The sequence below is a fragment of the Ooceraea biroi genome, chromosome 4 (assembly GCF_003672135.1).
Source record: "Ooceraea biroi isolate clonal line C1 chromosome 4, Obir_v5.4, whole genome shotgun sequence".
NCBI lineage: Eukaryota > Metazoa > Arthropoda > Insecta > Hymenoptera > Formicidae > Ooceraea > Ooceraea biroi.
In genome coordinates this window covers 12,399,106-12,422,576 of record NC_039509.1, presented here as the reverse complement: position 1 = coordinate 12,422,576, position 23,471 = coordinate 12,399,106, and the positions used below count along the sequence as shown (strand labels likewise).

The following is a 23,471-nucleotide window of genomic DNA, read 5'->3' as shown; positions in this document are numbered from 1 at the left end:
ACGAAAAAAATGGCCTGGTTTCTGTATCGCAGATTTTGTATACACACTGGAGGCGCAAGGGAGCCGTGCTGGAATCCAGTGGCGGAAAACGTTGCCTCTGGGAGAGCACACCAGGCCCCCAGGACTGCCAAGAAAAATACGGCGTGTGCATGGCAGCGCCCAGCGGCTGCTCCTGGGTTCCCTCGGTACCATACAAAAATTGCATCAAGGAGTACCAGCGTCACCGCGAGCAGCAAAGATCGCGGGAACCTTAACTGATACCCTGATATCGGACACGGTTCTCGTAACGCGAAGCAGCTAAATCTGTCAGTCGCAGACCTACGAGCGGCGTGTCTGCCAATCAATTTGATTGAACGCACCGCAGATAATTGAATCGCTGAGAGGCAAAGTGGTAATACGACGATAACTTAATGAAAGGTCCTCTACATATTTGCCGCGCACTGAAAACACGAAAAGCCACTGCTGCGCGGAATATCCGAATAATATAATAATCATTTAATACATCGTATGGTACACCGCACAGATATGTGGAGCACAATTTTGTTTTTTCTATATATCTTTATTTTTAAAGTTTTATCAAAAATCATTTAGCAGTCTTGTAAATTCTATTTAATTTATAACTTTGGTACCATCGTAGAATAATCAGATTTACCTATAAACGTGAGAAAGTTAGAGGTCTTTGAATTCCGGAATTAAAAATTTTAAAAAATCTTAAAAAACAAAGTGTCAGATTTGTAACATTTTTTATTTGGCGGATGCGTCTATCGCTGACGATAGAGTATTAATCGTTTTGCTAATTTACTAATTAAGATGTGACATCTACAATCTTTTAAATTATTTGCGACTTAGGTTCGAGCCGGTTAATAACATCCCGTAGTTTCGACTAGCTATAACGTAGCAAAGAAAGGAAATTTAGTTGATTATGGGTAAACTTAACCGGCGCTAGTGCAATCGAGCCTTAATTATTCGATTATTAGTAATGAGGGGTAAGTCTGTAGAGCTGGACATTTCGAAATGCATACATATCCTGTATGCATTTCATTACTGAACTAATACGACAAATGGGCGACCCACTTTCATGGCTATCCTCTTAATGAGTTGTATATATGATATTGTTAATGTATATTGTATATCTTTAAATTATTCCATAAAAAAAACTGTCGTTTCGTTGTACGTAGTTTTAGGCGTCGTTGAAACTTTACTCGTATTTTATTATGTCTAATGTTTTATGTGCGTATTTATAAGTTTAAATTAGATATATTGCAGCGCGCTGCGCATAGTTGTTGCTTACACAAATTATTATTCATGTTCCGTGCATTATCTGATGAAATGGACAGTTTCATTGACTGTTTGAATTCGCAGTTACAAACGAAATGCGTTATGAGCATCAATCGAATCTGCTGTAATCATTATCGCATGCGATAGTAATTTCTTTCGTTAAATAGAAGTTAGAACCCTATGCGGGACGAAATTTAGTACAAAATATGATGAATATTAACGTAATAAAAATTTACATTTTTTATCAGAAGAAGAATTTTGTATGTATATTTTAGTTTAGATTCTTAAATGTGGTAATTTCGTGTTATATTACTTCGTGTATATTACGATATGTGTTACATCATACAGAATAAAGATAAATGGGAACAGTTGATTTTACAGATTCTGTTATAATGCGTCGCGTTAAACAATATTTTCCTGATGCATTCTCTTTGCCAAGCGATATTTTTGTGGCAACATTGTCTATCTTAGTTAAAAACAAGGAAATAATTATGTTAAACAAATGTTTGTCGATCGATTCTCTACTTACCATTTCGCGATGATTGGGGTAATAACTCTGTTCAATCAAGGGGAAGTGGTCTTTGCCCAAACGACGTTGCAGTGCCAGCAGGTGTGCAAATACCCAAGGTTTGTCCTATTTCGTACAGTACAGAACAGTAATTACCAAAAGGTTCGATCACACGATGTATAAGAGAGATATGTATAATATAACAGGATCGATAGATATCACATGCGGGATCCCACGTAGGGATATATGTTTAAATTTTCTTCATCAATCTGTGCAAATAATAACCTTTGTGCTCCAAATATAGATTAAGCTTCGCAAATCTTTTTGTATAATTGGAAATAAAATAGTAGTCTGATATTTCCGCGAAATTTCGTATTTGCTTGCAAATAATCGATAAATCAAACGGAGACAATGATGCTTTTAACAAATTCTATTCTCTAGCGATTATGTTTATTGCATATGATTATTAGAAAAGTTATTATGATACCTGGAAATTGTAAATTGCGGTAAGATTGTTAACACTAGGTACGCCACCGTACATCAGACCGAGAAGAAGGTTCTTGTAATCTTCCCCAGCATCCCGCAGATTCTGACGTATCAATACGAAATCAGGTTTGAAGGATCTGGCAATAAAAAGAGCAATAGACATTGTATTGTTCTAAATATTTTAGTGCAATATTTGGAATTAAATTTCTATTTGAATTCTCTTTTCAATCTTTATTTTATCTGAAAGATTTAAGAGATCTTTCTTTGATAATTAATTTCGTATATATATTTTAGGATCACACTTAATTTTGTTTCTCGATATTTTAAACGATATTGTAAATGTATGGAATATATGGAAAAGCATGTCCGCACAATTCATTTATATCTTGCAATTTAAATAGCTTAGTAGTAGCGTTAGTAGTGCGGAACACATTCATCCGATTCCGAAGATCAATACGTGCGAGTATCTCACCGAATGACTTTGGTCCCGTTACGATAGACAGCCATAGACACAATGGTGCCCGTCTCGCTCGCCGTGAGGGACAGTTCTCGAAATTCCGCTTGCTCCACTCGGATCTCATAATCGCCGTGCAGCCTGCGTCCCCGGAAGTACTTGCTCCAGTCGGTGTTCTGATCGTCGATCACCAGCAGAGTGAAACATCGGTCTTTGCTATATGAAGGGCCTCTGGTCGCGCCAGACACCGCCGCTCCCAGAATAGAAGCGCCCTGTACACGTAATTTTATCAATTTTGTCAGACATTGTGACGCTCTTCCAATCTATGCGCGCGGCATAGTAATTATCACAGTTATAATGTTATAATAATCTGAATAGTTTCTTACAATTCATATAGTTGAAATACTGTCAAAATAATTATAATTTCGTCATAGTTATTGCTTTTCATTTCCATCAAGCAAAAGATATTAAGTAAAAAACGCAGAATAATAATTCTAGATTTATGCAACTTGCCTGGTCACGTGCGGCGCCGGTCAAACTCTGCACCCGCTGGAGCAGACTCTCCCGCGTCTTCGCCGGCGAGGATGGTGCGCTGGTGGTCCGCGAGCCAGGTCTCAGGTTGAGACTGAGATCGCCGCCGATGGGTTGCGGCGGACCGGAAGGTGGTGCACCCGGAATTGGCGGTTGAGACGGTGGCGGTATCGGACCCGGCTGGGATTGCAGGGGTCGATCCGGCACCGCTTGATACGGCTGAGACGAGTCCTGCCGGCCCACGGTGGCCAGCCCAGGATCCGCGCTGGGCTCATCGTCGAGCTCCGAGCTTAGATCCCCTGATGAGAACCTGGAAGACAAGCTATCGTGGTCGTCGTGATAATGACAACTTGGTCGCAATCAGGCCGCGCACTGACGCACTGTCGTACCCGACTTGCGCGAAATGCACATCGATCACAGCCATTTGGTGCGCTGATGGGATGAGGCATGACGAGATGACGTCGACGATGAGACTGGCGAGAGTCGGTCGCTAATCGACCGACGTTACATGCGTGGCAGGCGTATGTATGTATGTCTATTTCGGTCGCGGCAAAGTGGACACGGGTACAGACAACACGGCGCCCGGAACTGGGAGTAGCACGCTTTGCTTCTTCTCGGGATGTAAGCCGGACATGCCCCTTCATTCATACACAGTGACGCGCGAGTGGGCGAGCGAGTGATTTGTCTAGCATTGAATAAAACGAACACCGGGACGCGAACAATGCGGAGTATCCGCACGAAATCACGTCGTTGCGCATTTACATCATCGACTTACATCTTCGTACACCATTACCGTGCTCGCTGCTCGTCACATGTAAAAGTGTGAGATGAAAGACACGATATTGTTGATGGGGGCGAGGTAGCGTTATATTAACGTTGTCATGTGTAAAGAGACATTAATGTGTGATGGCTTGATATCGCGGCGCGCGTCGAGACTGCAGTCGAGATAATGCTGAAAGCGGTATTTTTAACGAGCCATGCATATCCAGACTTGTCAAACACGAAAGGCTTGGAATTATTAATAACAACACCGAAAGAGGAAGAAAGATGCCATGTGAACCCGGATTTTCCATTAGTATTTTAGCAGAACGCTTTCAAAGCTTCGAACTTCCAAACACTTCGACATAACTGCTGCCAATATTTAAAAAGCTTCTCATCATCACTAATTAAAAATTTAATTAAGATAAGTATCTATGTATATCATCGCTTCTTATTGTATAATAATATCGTGATAATTTAATTAATAAATTTTCCTTTATTTACGTTGAATATATTTTTTAGTTTTAAACATTAAACAAAAATATAAGATGAAGGTAGAAGCTATAACGTTCGAGCGAAAAATTAATTATCTTTCAATTTGCGATAGAAATAACTTTACAGACTTAAATTTTCGTTGTGAATATTAGATGACTATCTCGTGCGCTCATCATCATATTGATACTGTCACGGGTAAGTAAATTATTTTCACGTAATTATAGTAACAAAATCTAAGGATTTACTCATGTCATGTTGTTCTCAAATTTCATTTTAAATTCCCATGTCCGGGCTTGACATTATCACTTTACGCTCGCCGATCGGAGTATTCTCGCATCGAGTTTACCGTCCCAATTTCTAACACCGTAACTTCGACACGTTATGTTGGCGCTTGCTCAACGGCCGACCAGGTAAAGCGCTTGTCCGGCTAATTGGATAGAGGAATCTATTTTTCCTTCATGGACGCATTATGGACGCCCAGCGCGAAGAGCGGTGGAATATTGAGATACCGCAACGTGCACAACGATTTAAACGGTCGATCATTATCGAGCGTACGCCGGTGTCTGCGTAAATTGATTCGATATAAGAGCCACTCATAAAAGGATTCAGCCTGCTCTCGGCGACGTGATACATGGTTGCGATACATAGTTCTTCATCAGGTGGACTTCTGAACAATGTATTGAATGTTTGGACAAGATAACGCCTCGCGCGCGAAATGTTTCTATACCGGGTTTTAATTACAGGAATTCCTGCACTTCGTCCGATAACAGTATGTGAACGCTAACGGTAATCACGTTAAAAGCGCATTAAGATACGGATAATAAACGTAGAACGTAAAGCGCCACGCATTCGCTGTATTATAACTTATAATTTTCCCATTTACATATACATTCGTAACGAAGAAGAAGTGATCATCACTTCATATCGCACAAATTAATTTAACTTGCAAATCTTCTTTGCGGATCTGTATAGTATTCTAAACCCATTATAGCGATCCTTTTGCAATTCTCCACAGATCAGCATCTCGAACTCGATAAGATAGCATCTCGAACTCTCGATAAGATCAGCAAAAGTTAGCGCAGCACAATTCGTACTCCGTCTCATGCAAATTTCAGGTTCGAGTTTACATCGATCGACAAACAGCGTCAACATCGCGTTCAAATTTCAAAGGAAACATTTATTTAAAGACTTCCAGTACTTTGAAAATTTCTAATGCTCAACAATTTAAAAGTATTAATTAATAAAATTATGCAAAAATATACGATGTCTTCGATTTTTTGAATACGTCGGATAATGCCGCGTGACCCGCAAGATCATGCGACGTGAAGCGGAATTAAATACTAGCCTTACATTCCGAACTCGATGTAGCAGCGGCGCGCATCACTCACCTCCGTTTCAAGTAGTTAACATTGGAGGTGAAGGACTGACGAAAACTGGAGAATGAAATGTTGCCGGGTGATGGAGCTGTACCACAGTACTTGGCGCAACCGCCGCGGCCGGTAATCTTGATGGTTTCACCGGGCTTGCTGCTGCGATGAAACGGCTCGCGATTTCGTCGCTCAGACCGTTAGCACGATCCGCGGGATAACTCGCCCTGGTTCTCTTTCTTGTCTTATTGCACTTGTCTTGTGCACTTGATGGTACCGGTGCGTTCGCGATGCGCGAAATGGATCGTTCGTTGCGGGTCGATGGATCGTGTCGATGGATCCCAAATCGGTCTCAGAGCCAGCACTCTGCTTGATGCGTCGTAGGATAAACTTCAACGTAAGGTAATCCGAAAGGAAAGGATGAAATAAGAGGAGGTGAGGAAGGAGAAACTAAACAATCCAAGTTGAAATCTGTAACAGACAAATGAGAGACCGCGTCTGAATCGTTGAGCGAACCGAGTCTGAATTATTGAGTTTCATATTGCACTCGCAATTCATTGCAATCGCAAATTGCAATTACGATATGTACATAATTTTAAATTGAGTTACAGATACACTGTTAATTTCAATGTTCGTATATGGAAAGGGTGAGTAATAAGCCTTGCGCTCAGCTTTACAATTTAATAATAGTACTATATGAGAGTATATTTCCGTGCGATATTCTCAGGAACATATCAATTATCTTTTCACAAACCTCACTTATTCACTATTTGAATAACTCGATTCATTTAAATTCTACAACCGAATATTCGAGCACGCGAATACATCTGGCATTTAGATCCTTTGCAGTCTAATTCGAAAAGTCTTTTTCTTCGAGTCGCATAGCTGAAATGAAACGATGCATTCGTGCTGCAGAACGACACATTTTTATTGCGAGACACCTCTTTGTAATTGGGTTCTGCAGTACATATCGGAAACAGTACCTGGTAACTTGAAACTATAAAACTGGCTCGTGTCCCTATTAGCTTTTTTATGCTTCGTGTAACTCCACGCGTATTATTACGCTAATAAAAGTTGTGTCAAAAACTCGATAAAGCTTAGTTTTATGATGAATAATTCAAAGCACGTATATATTTTCACAGAAATATACAAAGCTTAAAATATATGCGTATATATGCGAAAGAGAGAGAGAGAGAAGAAGAGACAGAAATATTCTGATACAAATTTACATAAAATTGGCAAACTAAAGGACACAATTTTTGGAACATGAAAAATGAAAAAAGATGACTACTCCTGAATTTTCACATATTTGACGAAAGGCAATATTCGTCTCGAAAAATTTCATGAATAATAACAGATCTCCTAAAATTTATCGCTGCCAATAAAGAGCACCCCGCAATCACGTGTCACACATTAGGGAATGCAAAAATTGCGGATGTAACCGGTGTGACCAACGACCCTTAACATGCTCATGAAAATCGATATCCGTAACGGGATTCCGCCTGGAATTTCTGAAATGTTTCAACGCGCGATTACGTCGGGCGTTTACGTATTCCTGGAACATACGCGCATGAAAACCTTATTTCTACCTTGCTTGACTGTCGATCGTATCATCCGGGTAAAGCGCGCCTTCCTTGAAGGGCTCGCGGGGTAATTCTATGCTCACGGCTGGGGAAAGAAGCGTCGAGGAAGCAATGATACGTTCGGATCGTTCATATTTGTTTCTTGCAGGTTTCTCCGATAATAACGACGGCTCATGCTTCGCGGAAGCATTGGACTTCGCGTGTAGCAATCTTCCACATTCAGCTTCCTCGGAGTGTCTCTCGGGCTGAAGGAAAGTCCGCGATACGGTTAATGATTTGAGCAAGAGACAAGAGTACACGCACAAGGGATGTCAGCATTCACCAGAGTTTGTTACGTACGTACCATTGAAATATATATACTAAAAACTTTTGCTGACTTGAATTTCTGTAGGGCATGTAGATAATTTAGCATGTTTCAAAATATATTTTACATCAGTCTTTAAATAAAATTAAACAATAGAAAATACTTGAAACTTTTTGTAACGATGAATTTCGTATGAATTTCGATGAATATCAAGGTCTTGCGAGGAAAAAATTCTGTATTCATCGTAGATGGATATTTGAGCTCGGATATTCGAGATAGAGTCTCGTATTTCTCATTTCATGTAAAATATCATATATTCTTTCAACTCTGCAGCTGTCTTGCGATATTATAGTGATTTTAGCAGCTTTGTTGCGAGTTCGTTGCTTCATGAGGTTTGAGCCGCGCGAACGTATAATTTGTAATGAAATTATGGAGGAGAATTCTAGACGAACTAATGAGAAATAAATTAATCTCTACATTTCTAACGACTTCAACATGATAATGTTTCGCAGATTTTGTGGCTTACTGTACCACATAGCGCAGAATTATCCTTGCAGCACGTATAGCAGTATATTAGAGCGCGAAGTAGTAAATGAATTGCACAAGTATTCCGTGTTGATGAGTTACGCTTGTAGATGCAGTTTATGAAGTGTTTCACACGCACAATACCACTGTGTGCATCGAATGTCTGTGATAATTATGTTACATCGAATTAAGAGAGTTATTATAACAGCTAAGGCACATAATAATAAATTACAACCTCACACAGGATTTTGTTGGAAAGTAAAATGTATGAATGCAAAGCGTAATGTATTTTCGTTACGCGCAAATTTAAATAAGTTTTTAATGATTCGTAATAATAAGTTTATAATGAATAAAAAATAATTTTAATAAATTGATAAGCATTACACGCGAAAACAAACTTTCAAAATGGTTAATTATCGAGAATATGGCTTGCATATTAATACAAATACGAGAAACGCGCGTTGACGTTAATGTTAAATAACAATAATTTAATAGACCATTCACTCTTGCTAATGTTAAATAATTATCGAGAATTCTTTATGCTAATGTTCCGGAGAATTATTAAATATTATATAATATTAGCTAGTAACTACGTCATCTATGATTTTACAGCTATACTAGGTTATTGATTATTACACGGATACAATAGTCCAATCCCATTCTGACATTTATCTGTCGTAAAATCAGATATTGTGTAAACGTAACGATCGATACACAATCTGATACACCAAAAAAGAATTTCATTTAGTTAGGCAAACATCAGATTTTAACGAGAAATTTATCGCGCGAGAATAATCAACATAAAACGGATCCACTATACACGTATAGTGTATACGTATATATACACGAATATATTGAGTAATATACTTCTATTTCTGTATCAACATCAAAGTGAAATAATATATTGCCATTAAAATCCTGTTCTTTGTGCGTACAACAGCATAATAACATAAATATTAAGTATAAACAATTACGCAAATTTTAAATCAGTAAGATATTAAATATCTTTATATTAGTATCAAATTAGACTGACAACAAATCTCATTTCGCGCATTGTTGTTATAATTTGCGCGTTATGTATTTTGTGATTTCAATTGCAATGAGGGATACTGTGCCACCGGTGAGGCACGAATTCGCGGAGATTAATTGCGGAGATTAGATCACCCCTAAATAATTATTGTCTGTTTTAGTTTCTGTATTCAATTTGTTTTCTGCATTCAAATTGCAATATGAAGTACAATGAACGTTCCGTACACTATCTTCTGATATATTTTTATTTTTACATATCTTGTCTTAGGACGCACGACCAACGTTACACAAACTTGCGTAACCATGACAAAGAAATACGCCAATTTATACACTCTTAAAATGTTTCAAAAATGAAGATTTATTGGAATGAAGCTCACTATTTTATTTGTTCAGTTGCAGATACCCAGTTTTGATTTTGGCGCTTATCGAAACTGACGAATAAATCATTAAGAAAAGTTATAAAATCGGATTATTATCAACTGCATTTGTTACCCATCGAGATTGACATTTTATGAAAGTAGATAAAGACAAATGCTGCGTGAAAGACTAACGACCGGAGTCATTAACGCCAATTAGCAATAATCTCATTGATTCTTCGCTGCTTTCTAAACGTAAAAAATAAAGTAAAAACAAGCACATCTATCATATAACGATTCCCGGCATAAATGCAAGACATTGAAGCTCGTTATCTTTAAGCGTTTTTATTGCAACGACACATTTTCAGCAAAACTTATCTCGTAAAAGAATATGTTAACCACGTAAAGAGAATGGCGTTGTTGCACGAAAGGCTATTCCCCGACGCGCCTTTATGCTGATCGTTAAGATCTATCTCGGCGGCCATAACTGGAACTTCTTAAGAAAAAGCGGCTTTTATTAACGTATCGAGCAAAGAAAAGACGACGAGGCATTCGGTAATTCGAGCGTAAAATAAAATTCGCCCAAAAAATCGATGGAGGCGCTTCGTAAAACGCATCCTCCTCTCTCTTCTCTCTCTCTCTCTTACTCTCTCCACTGCTTCCTGTCCTCTCTCGAAACTCAGAATCACTCCTGCACGAATTACAGTCCCGATACTCCGCTACGCAAACTATTCCAGTTATTTATGACTGAACATTGATTGCACTCCGTCCAATCGAAACTCCAGGATCTTGCGCAATGGATGTAAATCCCGAAAACCTACACTCGCTTATTAAAATACACACCCTCGTACAACCGGATCACGTTCTCGCTCGTGGACGACCGTGCGCGTTCGCCCCGCTTCGTCCTCGTCGTCAATATGCGCGTGGCGTTATCTTACCTCGACGATCTTGCCCCCGTGAGGACGTTAATTCGGGCCTCCGCTCGATAATCGATCGCCGAACGCTCGAATGCACCGATTCGATTGTTCCTGGTCTTCGAATTTCTGCGACAACGACGTGATTCGCGCGAACCTTAACGGCAACGCTATCGGCAGCGACTATCGAGAGCGACGGCGAAGAACTACCGCGAGGGTGGCATCGGGAAACTACCCTGCACGGAAAGACGACGGTCACGTGAAGGTGGTGCGCGCCACCAGCCTGTCACTTCGTGTACTCCACGGAGCCGAACCGGCGAGCTGAATTTACTTAAAGACCAAACGCGGAATCCCCTATTTTTCGGTGGTGGTAAGTACGACGATGATTTAGCAGGGTAGAGGTTCTTTTTACAAGACACGCAAAGAAGCTGAGGAGAACTCGACCCGATGTGAAAAACTCGTGCTGCACTCAAGCCGGGGGCACTTACCTGTGTCGCGTGCGTGTACTACCCACTAGTTTGCCGATGAAGCAGTGAGGCCGGCGGAGAATCGCGAGGGTGTCGCCCGGAGGGCTACTCTGGTCGATACGCCGGCGCCTGCGCAACCCCTTATCGTTCACCGAACCCCCTGCGCCCCTCCAGTGGTGCTCACGGGGCTCGCGCACCTCCTCGTGCAACTTTCCGCGAGCTGGACAGTGAGCTCACGGGGAAAGGAACGGAAGGGGAGCAGCAAAAAAGGGAGCAACCCTCGCGCAACCTGTCTGTTGGTATTTGTGCGAGATTGTTCGGTGCACGTCAAACACGGTCCGCCTACTTGCCGACTGGAGATTAAACTTGCTCGCACGTACTCTAGCACCCTTTCGAGACTCGCGACGTCCATTAAGAGCTGCGAAAGGAAGGGAAAGAGTGACTTCGTGACGAGGATGACTTTTTTTGGGAGCGTATGAGGGTAGCGAATCAATGATGAACGAATGACTTCCTTTCAGTTTGGACGACTGGGGAGAAGATATTCGGAGGAGTGTACGCAAACGCGTAGTCAGGATTGAATGGATGTAGGGGCGTTATATTGAGAACGCGGAGTTCGATGTCTCGCGTTTGACAGGAAATCTATCAGCAACTACAAATCTGTCGCTTATCGAAGTTGATATTGAAAAATTCCGTCTTTGAAAAATCGACATAGGAGGAGGGGAGTAGCTAGAGTTACTTTATTCTGACATGTCTTTTCAAAGGAATACGCGAGAGAAACGCGAAGCAAAAGTTTGAAAGACAGATATTGCAGTTGTTTCTTGAGTAGTATCTGCACAAAGCACAGTAGCATCGTAAGATTTTATTACACGGGAAATTATAATAAAATATAATCATAATAAAATTAATATTATATTAAAAAGGTGCAAGATATAATATTAATTGGAATTGGAATTGGTATATGTGAAAAATACTTATAAAAGATGCTTATAAAGATTTTGGTAGAGAGGAAAGTTCATCAATGATGTAAAATTATATTTAACAGTAAAGAATGAGTGTCAAGCGACATCATGAAGAATGTAACATTTTTATAAATATTTTATTAAAACTCCGTGCGCAAATAGGAACGACGTGATCCAATATAGAACGCTCACATTCTTCGCATTCAAAGAACGTAGCTGAGGCGCCTGTTCGTTTTAAGAAAACTTCAATCGATACGCGATGATGTTCCTCCTCGAATACCACTCGACAAGTACGCCAGACGCAGACGGAAGAGCAGTAAGATGGTTTTGCGCTGTCAGACTCTTTGCTTCGTTGCGAATAATCCGCTCAGGATAAGAGATATCGCGGATATAAAGTAACATCGCAGTAAATCTGCTTCACCTCTCGTTTTGAAGAAATAGCGAGCAACTTTTTCGCTCCACGATCAAGTGCGTGTGATGCAACAAATATCTAAAATTGATATTCTACACAAAATAAAAAGGTTTAGGAGAAAATGAAAAAGAGAAAATATACGAAATATTTAATTAATTTAATTTAATTATTATATTTGCAATTATTTTTATTTCACAAATAAAACAGTCATTCATGTTTCATTTAATACAAGAAACGTAAAAATGACTTCCGTGCAGTCAAGATACTGTTCTGAAGCTGAAATAAATAATGTCACGTGTCATTATTGAAAAATGAAACAATCGGTGCTAATAAATGGAAACTAGAACGACCAGTGTCACGATATGCTGGTATTAAAAGGACTGGTGTCTTATATATCGCTTTTCTTCTGCCGCTTAAGCGAGGAGAACATTGGTTGTTCTTATTTTCAGCTCCCGATGCGATCTGGATATATGATTGATCGACTTAGCCTCGAGAGTCGAATACGATGTCTCTCATCACTGATCACGATCGGTAGCTCTCGCGTGCAGTGGACGCGGTAGCACATTACTCGCGAATGATTGCACTTGTCGCTTTTATTGTCTATCAGACGGAGCCTTTGTTCCCTTCATGACGCCTTGAGCACTATCCTGAGAAGAAGCAGTGAATGGTAGTCAGATTGAATGTCTCGCGCGTCGGGGTTCAATAAGAGAAGCTGCATTATTCTCGAAACCTGATAGGCGCCCTTCAAAGATTCGTGCGCTTCTTTTAATCGCGATAGATCAACCAGTCTAGCTCAAGCTACGCGGGTCGTTTGTTACAATTTTTAAATCTTCCTAACCGGTTTCAGTTGACATCGTTTGTGTCAGTTTTAGTTTTTATTATCTTTAGCGGTGCGCTTAAAGCTTAAGTGTACATCGGATTTCATTATTTTCACAGTTTATAGGATTTATATTTAATAACTTAATTAATTCCATACGTATTGTATGCTCGTGGGATGAGTATTGAAAGGGTTGAGGTTCCTCTGTGACGTCATCAGGTAAGTAAATATTGTTATCATCACTTTGGAGACTGTCTAAGCGAGATAATGGTTGTATATGTCATATTACAAATGAGTACGGCTTTTAATGTCACCAACAGTCATATCACGCTGCAATATACCAGTTCTCGTCCGATCACTGAAGTCAATCAGCGTTGGGCATAGTTAGTACTTTGATGGGTGACCACTTGGGAACACTGTGTACCGTTGGTCCTTATTTTTTGCTTCAAAATTTGTTTAATTAATTATTTTAATTTTAAATTATTAATTCAGAATATCGACATATCGAAAAAGTGTACTATCATTTTATATTAATTTTTTATATTTTTCAGGGATGATCAAACATAATTTAGTATTTACTGAAAATTTGTGTACTGTCACTTGATTCTGTGTAGTCAAAAAGCTAGAACCTGCATGCAGGCGGCAAAATTCTTTCAATATAATATAATTCATAAATATATCAATAAAGAAATAAAGGAGATAAGTAAAGATAGATCAATAAAGGAGTGCAAAACTTTTGGAATAATTAAATGCTGCCTGCGTGCCTTGCGACCTACAATTTTGCCATCAGCATCATCATCTTCCTCTTATTATATCCACGTTTTAGCCACCTCCATTATTTCCACACGCAGTTATAAAATCATTATTTCATTAAAAAACGCTCTTCAATGCTCCAATGCCGCCGCGCTGCTGTCAGCAGTGCTCTGACAGCGTTGACCCCAACTTGTTCATCCAGGACAGTCATCCAGCTGGTACATCAGAGTGCGCGATTGCCTACCGCTTGCTCGCCGCGTACCGTCCTCTCACGACAGTACCAGCAACCAACCGACGACCGAGCCGAACTCGGAGACATGAATGTCCGCATCGCGTATACGCCGCGTCGGATGAAGAGGGAATGGCCACTACGGCCACCTTTATCCCCACCAGAAAGCCGAACACCTGAGCGTCCCTGGGAAGCAGCAGCTCGACGAGCGCAGTCATTATTGCGCCAGTCTAACACCCGCCAGCGATCTTCCTCGTTGCGGCCGTGCCGAAGACACTACCAGGCAATCTTGCTCCACGACCTCGTTGCAGCGCCAAGAGCGGCGGTACCAAGAGCGCGCGTGTGCAAGGGCGTGCGTGCGTGCAAACGTGCGTGCGTGCGTGCCACAAGAGAGAAGAACGGTCTCGTGGCACGCCTCGTGGCGAGTGATCGCGGTCGCGCCGACTTGTCGCGTCATACCGTCACCGGTACCCCGGCGGACAGATACGATGAGACTCTTCTCGAGGAACGAGGAAAATGTGACGTGAGAGACTGGCCTTCGGCGGGTCCTTCGACGAGAGTGCGAGACACGCTCTACGACGCAGTGTCAGTAGGCGCGGGCGCGGGTCATCCTGCACAAGAGTGACCGTCGCGATGAGGAAGCCTCTGTCGACGACGACGACGACGCTGGCGGCGGCATGCTGCTGGTTCCTGGTGGCGCTCAGCGTCGGCCTGGTAAGTAACGCGGAACTGTCTAAGCGGCGGAATTCTTCCGCCGTTTCAAACAGCGGAAGCGCGCCGGAACACCCGCGCGTCCGCACGCGGATGCTTCGTCAAACCGAACATCGTTCCGCGGGAAATCGAGTTAGTATTCAGAAGTTTCGAGTGGATGGGATCTGTAGATATCGAAGTACCGTCAGACGGGAAGATTTCGATTTCGCAGGGAGAAGTACTTTTGATACATTCGTGCTAAACAATTCTCCCTCGTGTAAATATTACGTGTGTCTAGGAAGATGAGCGATGTGGCTGAGAAGGTTGAGAACTTTTCCTGCGCAATTTCCCACGATGACAGTATGATATGTCTCACCTCGTTCTTCTTCTCAGTTACTCGATTGTTACACTTAATTGTTACGGAGAATGAAAAACTATTTAATGTTATGACACTGTATTAGCAGCCAGAAGAGATTTCATTCCTCGAAGTATGCATCACGGCATGATTATGATATATCAGAGTAATCATTGATATTTAAACATCCTTAGAGAGATTTCAAAAATTATAATTCTTTAAATAAAAAATGTAAAGTATTTGCGTCTTCATTTACAGAAGTTTTAATTAAATTAGAAATTGAATTTTCTAAACAGAAATTTTATTCGATTTTGTGACACATTATATTCTAATATACACAATTATATCTTACATTTGAATCGAAGTCTTTGTCAAAATGCTATTTAATTTTGATTAGATATAAGATTTGTTTAAATTTTCTTGATCATTTATAATGTAAGCGATATTTTAATTTTAGTTAAAAATAGTTGACTATAAATTATGCAAAACATCCATGGATAAAAGGAAATACGTTGTTGTCTGAGATATCCTCTTTATGCAAATTTCGATCCCGAGAGAAATCTCTCACTGTATCTTTTTGAAGAAGCTATCGTATTTTTTCATCTCATTGTAACAAGGGCAGCATCAACAAAGTCAAGAAGCGATAAATATCAAGTCGAATAACAAATGTAAAACGCAAGCTCTATAAATCAAGGGAAACCGATACCTTCGATGCATACGTATTAATTAATTCGACGAAGATAAAGACCGTTGGTTGCAATAAACAAACGACGTTGATCCGGTATAGTATAGACGCATCAACTGATTAAACGTCCAAAAAGGAATTTAAGAAAAACGTTCGATGATTTGATAAGCTCGTACCGGCTGTTATCCATCTTCCTTTTGTTTGCTCGCTTTGCTAATGTACATAATATTTAAATGTTACGGTCGAACAAGAGACAAAATCATAAATACATAAATCATTGAACAAAAAACGACTTCTGCTATACCGATTCAAATCACGTTGCAATTGCAACTGCAACTTATTATAGTAATGAATATGTAAAATCGATTTATATTTTTCACATAGGTGCATATATCATTCAGAAACCTTGGAGACCCGTTACAGCAAAAAAGTGAAAATTATATTAGCGCTCTTTTATAGTAAACAAATGTGGAGATGTTTCTCATTTTTGGAGAAATGATCTATTCTCGCGATACGCTGCGTCAATCATTTTTTTCTTTTTACCGTAACACCGCAGGAAATCAAAGAATTAGAATCATCATTTAAATTAAAATATTTGAGAATACTTTGTCATTTTACATATTTATTTATTGCATTTAATATAAAAGGGAAGATAAGAAGAATTGAACGTTCGCGCAACTACTTACGGACATCACGTTCTTCGGCGATTTCCATCGTGTGCGATTATATCGCAAACGAATCTCTGTGCTTAACGTACATATTTACAGCTATGCTATTTCTAACTTATTACATAGCGTAGCATTAGCGAGACCGCTAATTGCTTCCCGCAATCTTTACGCGAACGTTATGCGACTCGGCCATCAGGGAATTAACCAAATAATATATATTATATGCTACAGTTATTTATCTGAGCATTTATTCATTTCTCATTATCTGCATTATCTCTTCCTATTTCCTACTTCTCTACTCCCCGCGGACATTCTCTCGCATTTTCCAACGAAACATGCAACTCGTTTGAGAGATCACGAACGGAACAACTTGCACACCAAAGCAGACGAATTTTTCTCGTCTTTTCGAATAGTGGTGTTACGCGTTTCTCGAGGCGGCTGGAACAAGTCACAGTAACGAATGCAAACGAGTTTCTCGATTTCATCGTCGTCCAACAAAAATATCGCGGCAACAAAAGTAACGTGAAAGTGCGATCGTTCGAAAGCGAGAGCGTTCTTCAGTCGCAAATTTATCTGTAATAGAATTCGAAAGCGCGTGTTTTTATTTTGGGACTGACACACATTACTTCTTGTGTATTATTTAACTTAAAACAAATCATACAAGTCAGCTTTAAAAGTCTTAAAAAAAATAATTATACCGATCTTAAAATTTAAAAAACGCAGAATTATTAATTACATGTCAACCTGTGCGACAACTCCTACGTTTTAAAAATGTCTTCTGTAATTATACACGGATCTGGGATCACTTTCTAATTATTTTTATCAAGCATAAAGTAGATTGCCTTGCCTTCCAGTCGGCAAGGCACGACGCTTTAAGGGTTAACGCACTGCACGGAGAGCGACTCTCTCGCTCGGTCCGAAATGTATCGTGGAACGAAAAGTTCCAGACCTCAGGGTCCGCCTATTACGAGGAGGAATGCACTGGATCCGCAAACACGCACGCGTTGCACACGTGTACGTGCGCACGAGAGTTCAACACGTGCGAGAGCGACTACCTTTGCTGCAGCGCACGGCGCGCGCTTTCAAGCTTTATATAGTTAATCAAAAAATCTAATTAACGAGAAGCTGCACCCGCTTCATGGGCGGTATCCGCATTGTTTATCGCACATCCCACTGATTATCATTTGTTATCACTAGCGTTGCGACCTTTAGTGCCTCAACCCTCGTTCCTCGACTAGCACACGACTGCACAGCGGAAATTCCGCTTCGCTCAAACTGAGATGAACCAAATGCAGGTTTTAATGTCGCGCATTAATTTCGCGTGTGCGATTCTCAAGGATGCCTCTCAGTCGAAGCGACAAATTCAATATTCCATCGAACGGTCTGCAAATTGGGCTAACAAGCTGTGCGCGTTTTTTCCTTGAATCGAACGATGATGTAGACGGATTTGAGGCTGTTAATTTGTTTCGCTGAGATGCTACAATACGTTCGTCCAATATTTATTTAATCCTTTCGCTACGATAGAATAGCAGTTATAGAGTATGGCAATATAAATTGCTAGTGTTATTCATCTGAGCAATAGAATCATGTTTTTTATTTACTTGCATTGTTTTAACTCATTGCATTAAAAATATATCTCGCCTGTTCAAAAAGAAAGTGGAATTTACATAAAAATGATGATTTATTTAAACTTGTATTAGTGCATAGACCATTTCATAACGACTGTAGTCAGCGTTAGGGGTGAGAGGGTCAATTAGACATCAGATTAGTTTATTAGATATCAGTGTAACATTTCGAATAACAGAGTAATTTAGTTTGCAATATCGGCTTTTCCGTCCGCGTGGATATTAACTCAGCGAACGCAACGTCGTAAATTAATAATTAAATTTATACAAAAACAATATATTATCGATGTACGTAACAAGATCGAAACCGTAGTTCACCCTGACGAATGAGGAGCACACACATACACACACGCAAAGGCGATGAGAATTTTAATGCGAACGGTGTGTCCCGAGAAACGCGCTCGCACACTAATTGAGAATACATGTACGCGTTTTCTGCATGAATTCTCGCTTTTCGATGTCTCCGTAACAGTTGGGGGACATTACACGTCGGGTCCCGATAGTAGGCGGCCTTATTGAGCGCGTGGCCTTACTCCGCATAGCTACTTACTCTACCGTATTAATATTTATGAGGTCCCCTAGCAGCAGCGAACGCACAGGAAGGCTATGGAAGGCTAGCGAATCCTTTATGGAACGACGTGAGAAAGTGATAAATTTGGAGCATTACGTAACTGGCCGCACACGCGGACACGCGTACACACGCACGCATACCTTGGTTCGCCGGCTTATGTAAGTCCCGCTGCGTCATGTTGGAGAAAACGAAAGAAATATTCTTCATCGGCAAGAGCGAGCGTTCAATGATGCATTACGCTAACTCATTATCCATGCGTGCAATCGCTATCGATTGCAAATCAAGCCCCGTGGGTAGGAGGAATTTGTGACAACCCGCGTGTGCACACACGCACATCTACAGACGTCTCTTAATTGCATGTGACAAATAGGATAGGAGGATGTTATGGTCAATTTTAAAAAATAATACAGCTGCCGTACACACCCTAGCTCCGTTCGTACATAATCCTGCATCAGTTTGCGATAGATTCATCAGATTCAGAGTACAAGAAAATGATATAATAGTTCGATTGGAGTGCATTGAAGTTTATTTTTATTGGAGAATAATGAAAAGCATATAAAAAGTATATGTTTGCGCATGTTTATTACATCAGTAATTTCTTGCAGTCAATTTTAAATGTGCTTCTTGGATGCAGCTGCAAGATAGCATTTTCCTTACGTAATAAAAAGCAACCGAGGATTATTCCAAGAGACACTACTCACGGCACATGATGCCACTTGCCGTTAGTTTGCGCTTCGCTGTTGTTTCACCAGAGTCGGGCCAGAGCACCTGATCTTTGACACCGTATGATTGCTATTGCGACAATGATTTTGAGCTTCCTCTCTCTAACACGCAACGTGTAACTCGTTGACGTGCGCCAGCAACGACGGATGATCGCGACGCTACTCGACGAAGACGATTTCAGAAGACATTGCAAGGTAAAATTAACCTCGATTATTTAATTCATGCCAGCCTTGCGCTTGTATTCCCGGCGATTTCGCCATGCAACTTGCCGTGTCCCCGAGCGCACCAATCACGCGTGGAAAACGCACGCTGCTAGTTTCACGCGTATCGCCTCGTATCGCACGCGATCGCGCAGGAATCTGCGAGCGTGCACGCGCGAGCGAGCGAGCGCACATCCGTCTTTAATATTTTACGAGATGATACTAAATCATCCCGGATAAAGCGCGATTATTTCGCGAGAGGCATCTTCTCCTTGCTCGCGCGCTCATACGTAAATTACTGTTACTCCGGTAGCCAATAAATCGCGGCCATAAATAACGGTGTTGCTTATTCTCCCCGCGCGCGCGAAGAGGATTATTCCTCTCGTCGGATTCAGGTTTGATCATTTTGCAGCGCGAACGTTTTTACAATGTACGGAATAGGCGGACCAATAATTTCCCATTCGTGTTCTCCATCGAGCAATAGCGGGAAAAAGATCGAGAGAAGAGGGTTAATGCGGCGTCCGGTGAACGCGAGCGTTAACGGCGACGCGATGTTGCACCGGGCAGTCTTAGAAGTTGTTTTGCAAATGCCGATTGACATGTTCGAACATAGGCTGCGCGGCACGGCACTAAAACTACGTTTAGCCAGCATTAACGTATCTCGTCCCGGTTTATTTTATCGCGTCGCGGAATTTACTGTCGGTAGTCTACTCATTAAATCCACCACGGCGATGTGTAAATATGTCTGGCGATGGGAAAGGTACTTTAAGTTACAATCTATTCAACGTGGAACATAATGTCGTAAATCGGCGCGGTCCGTAGCCTGCAAAACGTAAAGTAAAGTGTCTTTATCACAACGGCCGTGTGTCCGCTAAACGTATGGTAAAATACCGCAAAGCTGCGATCACAAATAGCGACTTTCCGTACGTTGAATACTCTCGTTTCCATTCCGAGTCGAATCGTTTCGCGTATATTACCGCGGGCCGCAGTTTGCCTTTACGTTTGCTTAATGTAAATCTTTACAGCGTTACCAAACACATTTCTCTGCCGCGTAAAATATTAACGAGGGGCACCGCGCGCGGTGCGGGCATCATTCTTACCTCGGTTAGCTTGCCAAATATAAATAATAATTTAATCAATCTCCATGATTGGTGTACAAAATTATTCCCTTGTGAACATATAAAAACGATTAACTTTATTAATCTTGATAAATTTTCATTATCACGACACGTATTTACTATTTTATGTACGCAACCTACGTTCGGCACAATTCACACATGTCACACACACACACACACGTTACAAGACATTATACGATTATACAAGTAAAGCCTCGAGTTGATCCTTTTACGTAGACTTTGCGTCGAAGCGGAGCAATAAGCGTAATACGCAAAAATGGAAATTATCTCAACGCCGCAATTTGCGGCGAAAGAATCGTTCGAGCAACGAAATCCGTGGCGCAAGGAGGGGTGCAAAATTTATAAAATCGCAGGGCGCGATATCGGGGAGATCTCCCACACGGCGCGGGATCGTATTCGGGGACCGAGGACACGCAGCATCCCAGTTTCCCAACTCGCGACGACAGAAATGCGGAGAAACAGCATTCGCAGTGCTCTCTGCCGATCGCCATCGTGCCCATTTTCGGAGAACGACCAGATAGAATTCTGCCTACGCCGCGTTCGTGTATGCGTGGCCACGGCACAACCTACGTTCGGCACACGATAATAAGTCTTTTCTTTAAGATTGCGAAAGTGTGCGAGCGAGGCAGGCTTCGGTCTGGGTATGCAATATCCCGGCGATCACACCGGCCGTCACGTCGGTGCGTCATCCGCCGCCGTCCTCCGGTATATCGAGAATCGATAGCGAGAGAGCGCCGTGCGAGACAGAAGCGTAAAATATCGTCTCGTCTGATTTTAGTCCCGCGTCGGTTACACCCCAGCCTGAGAGGAGTAAACCTTGCGGTTTATTCCCGTAAACATGACGATACCAATCGCACCGCACCTCTCGCTATCAGCGCCGCGTGAAGCCCGAGCAGCGAGCTTGATAATCGAGAGAGCTCTCGAGTGAGAGAAAGAGAAAGACAGACGTCTCTCACGGGACCCCATGAGATCTCCGACGAGATCGCAGTGTTCGTTCCGCATCCACCGATGAAGAATATAAAAATTTCGTAATTATAAAATACTGTAATATAATCGTTAATGAGCCAGCGACAAGTCTTACGTAACAGAATGTATATGATTTTATGTATTGCAAAAAAGGTACTTTTTTAAAAAAGTGATGAATGTAAGATATCGCGTATAAAATAATCGCGTATTAATGTGTTACTTAGCGTTTAATGAGTTGAAATATTTTAAGAGAAAGGCGTAATTAAAACGACGATGAGCGCGTGTATGCGGGGACCAAACGATGCATGAGGCAAAAGTTACGGGATCAGGAAATGGATACCTATTCTCGCGGCTCATCAAGCATCGTGTTACGTGATTAATGTATGTAGCTAGTAGTGACGCGAGTCTACCTGGAACCATGGAATGTCTCAGCGTTAGGTGTTCCTTGGCTGCAGAAATCGATTACAAGCCGCTGACTAATCGTTTAATTATATCCTAAGCAGAGAGATTCAGCGACTGCCTGATTTCCACGCTTCGCAGTCATCCCGATTCGCTGCTAGAATGTGACGTGTTTCCGGAGAAATTCACGTTTACCATAGTGACTTGTTCATGCATAACTTTTCCTTTTCAAGCAAATGAGCATTTTTATCAGATGAAGCAAAAGCATGACTTATATACATCATAAAGCAATTTTGATGAAAACGTGTATGAAATAGCGATTTAAAAATTTTTTTAAACAAATTGTTTAAATTGGCGAAATTCCGCAAAGCAAGTAAGTAACGAGGAAACAAATAAGTAAAAAACGTCGATATCAAATAAAAATTGAAGCGTGCATTTGCAGAGACATTTGAAATCTTTAATATCGTTTTATTTGTACGCGAATGCATTTGTAAAAACAAAATGTATCTGGAGATGTTTTCTTTTGTAACTCGCGCAGTACACGTGGATTCATCATACACCGCCCGAAACATAAGTTTGATAAAACTTCACGCGCGAAATAATAAACTCTGAAAATTCCGCGCGAAGCGGATTGATGCGGCTGCATGTTCTCTCGCGAAATTTCCTCCCGCGCAAGATCTCAGGTTCAACGAGGCGAGAGATGCCTCCCGGACGAGAGGCAGAAAAAAGGAAAGAAAGGAACGCGGCCGTAAAAATGTCGGTCTCGGAGCAACGCGCAGCGAGTTGCTCGCTCGGCTCGATTCTCGTTAGAAAAATCCGGTACGCTACTGGGAATCACGCATCGTTTCAGCGATGTTACGAGTTCTGGTCTATCTGAGTGAACGGAAACGCCGCTAATGATGACGTAGCCGCGTGCGTTCCGAGCGGCGCGTACGCACTACGTGCCGCGCGTAGTACGCTCGCTGGTAGCGAGCGGCGTGCACAATGCGCCGCGATTTCACCGCGCTTTCGTTGCTCTTTTCCACTTATTATCAAGATGTTACTTAAACGCGTCAACGAAAGCGAGAACACGCGTATCGCCGAGACGAAACGCGCCATTCGCGCGTGCGAGGGAGGGAAAAAAGAGAAATGCAAAGAAGAGCGAACCGCTCTTATTCTCTCTCGTGCTCTCGGTATGTAGACCGTGATAAATGTCATCGATGCGCACGACCGAACGTGCGTGCA

At 41.5% G+C, this 23,471-nt stretch overlaps 3 protein-coding genes, 1 long non-coding RNA gene and 1 pseudogene across 9 annotated transcripts in view; 3 read left to right on the top strand and 2 right to left on the bottom strand.

Moving 5' to 3' along the window:
- LOC105278599 (metalloproteinase inhibitor 3) overlaps nucleotides 1-1,651 on the top strand; it is an 81,812-nt gene extending 80,161 nt beyond the window's left edge. For 3 of the 4 annotated variants that reach the window (XM_011337818.3, XM_020031326.2, XM_011337813.3), the window contains exon 5: nucleotides 33-1,649. In XM_011337818.3, the coding sequence (XP_011336120.1) occupies nucleotides 33-254 (222 nt within the window). In that variant the 3' untranslated portion in view covers nucleotides 255-1,649. Of the gene's footprint in view, nucleotides 1-32 lie in introns of all 4 variants that reach the window. The other variant, XM_011337806.3, reaches the window with a different exon arrangement.
- Nucleotides 1-6,075, bottom strand: part of LOC105278615 (synapsin) — a gene marked incomplete at its 5' end in the record, with an annotated part of 44,624 nt that extends 38,549 nt beyond the window's left edge. The window contains 5 exons of the mRNA XM_026969265.1: nucleotides 1,808-1,912; nucleotides 2,274-2,409; nucleotides 2,745-2,998; nucleotides 3,240-3,567; nucleotides 5,900-6,075. Coding sequence (XP_026825066.1) covers nucleotides 1,808-1,912; nucleotides 2,274-2,409; nucleotides 2,745-2,998; nucleotides 3,240-3,567; nucleotides 5,900-6,075 — 999 coding nt within the window. The remainder of the gene's footprint in view (nucleotides 1-1,807; nucleotides 1,913-2,273; nucleotides 2,410-2,744; nucleotides 2,999-3,239; nucleotides 3,568-5,899) is intronic.
- Nucleotides 6,076-6,118: 43 nt separating this feature from the next.
- LOC113561825 lies at nucleotides 6,119-11,188 on the bottom strand. The gene is made up of 2 exons (XR_003406474.1): nucleotides 11,078-11,188; nucleotides 6,119-6,349 (listed from the first exon to the last, which is right to left on the bottom strand). It is a non-coding gene; the product is annotated as an uncharacterized LOC113561825 (long non-coding RNA).
- Nucleotides 11,189-13,556: 2,368 nt separating this feature from the next.
- LOC113561879 lies at nucleotides 13,557-13,676 on the top strand (annotated as a pseudogene).
- Nucleotides 13,677-14,620: 944 nt separating this feature from the next.
- Nucleotides 14,621-23,471, top strand: part of LOC105278660 — a 28,912-nt gene continuing 20,061 nt past the window's right edge. The window contains exon 1 of one of the 3 annotated variants that reach the window (XM_011337910.2): nucleotides 14,621-14,940. In XM_011337910.2, the coding sequence (XP_011336212.1) occupies nucleotides 14,860-14,940 (81 nt within the window). In that variant the 5' untranslated portion in view covers nucleotides 14,621-14,859. Of the gene's footprint in view, nucleotides 14,941-19,674; nucleotides 19,738-23,471 lie in introns of those variants that run through there. The other 2 variants (XM_011337892.1, XM_011337918.2) reach the window with 2 other exon arrangements.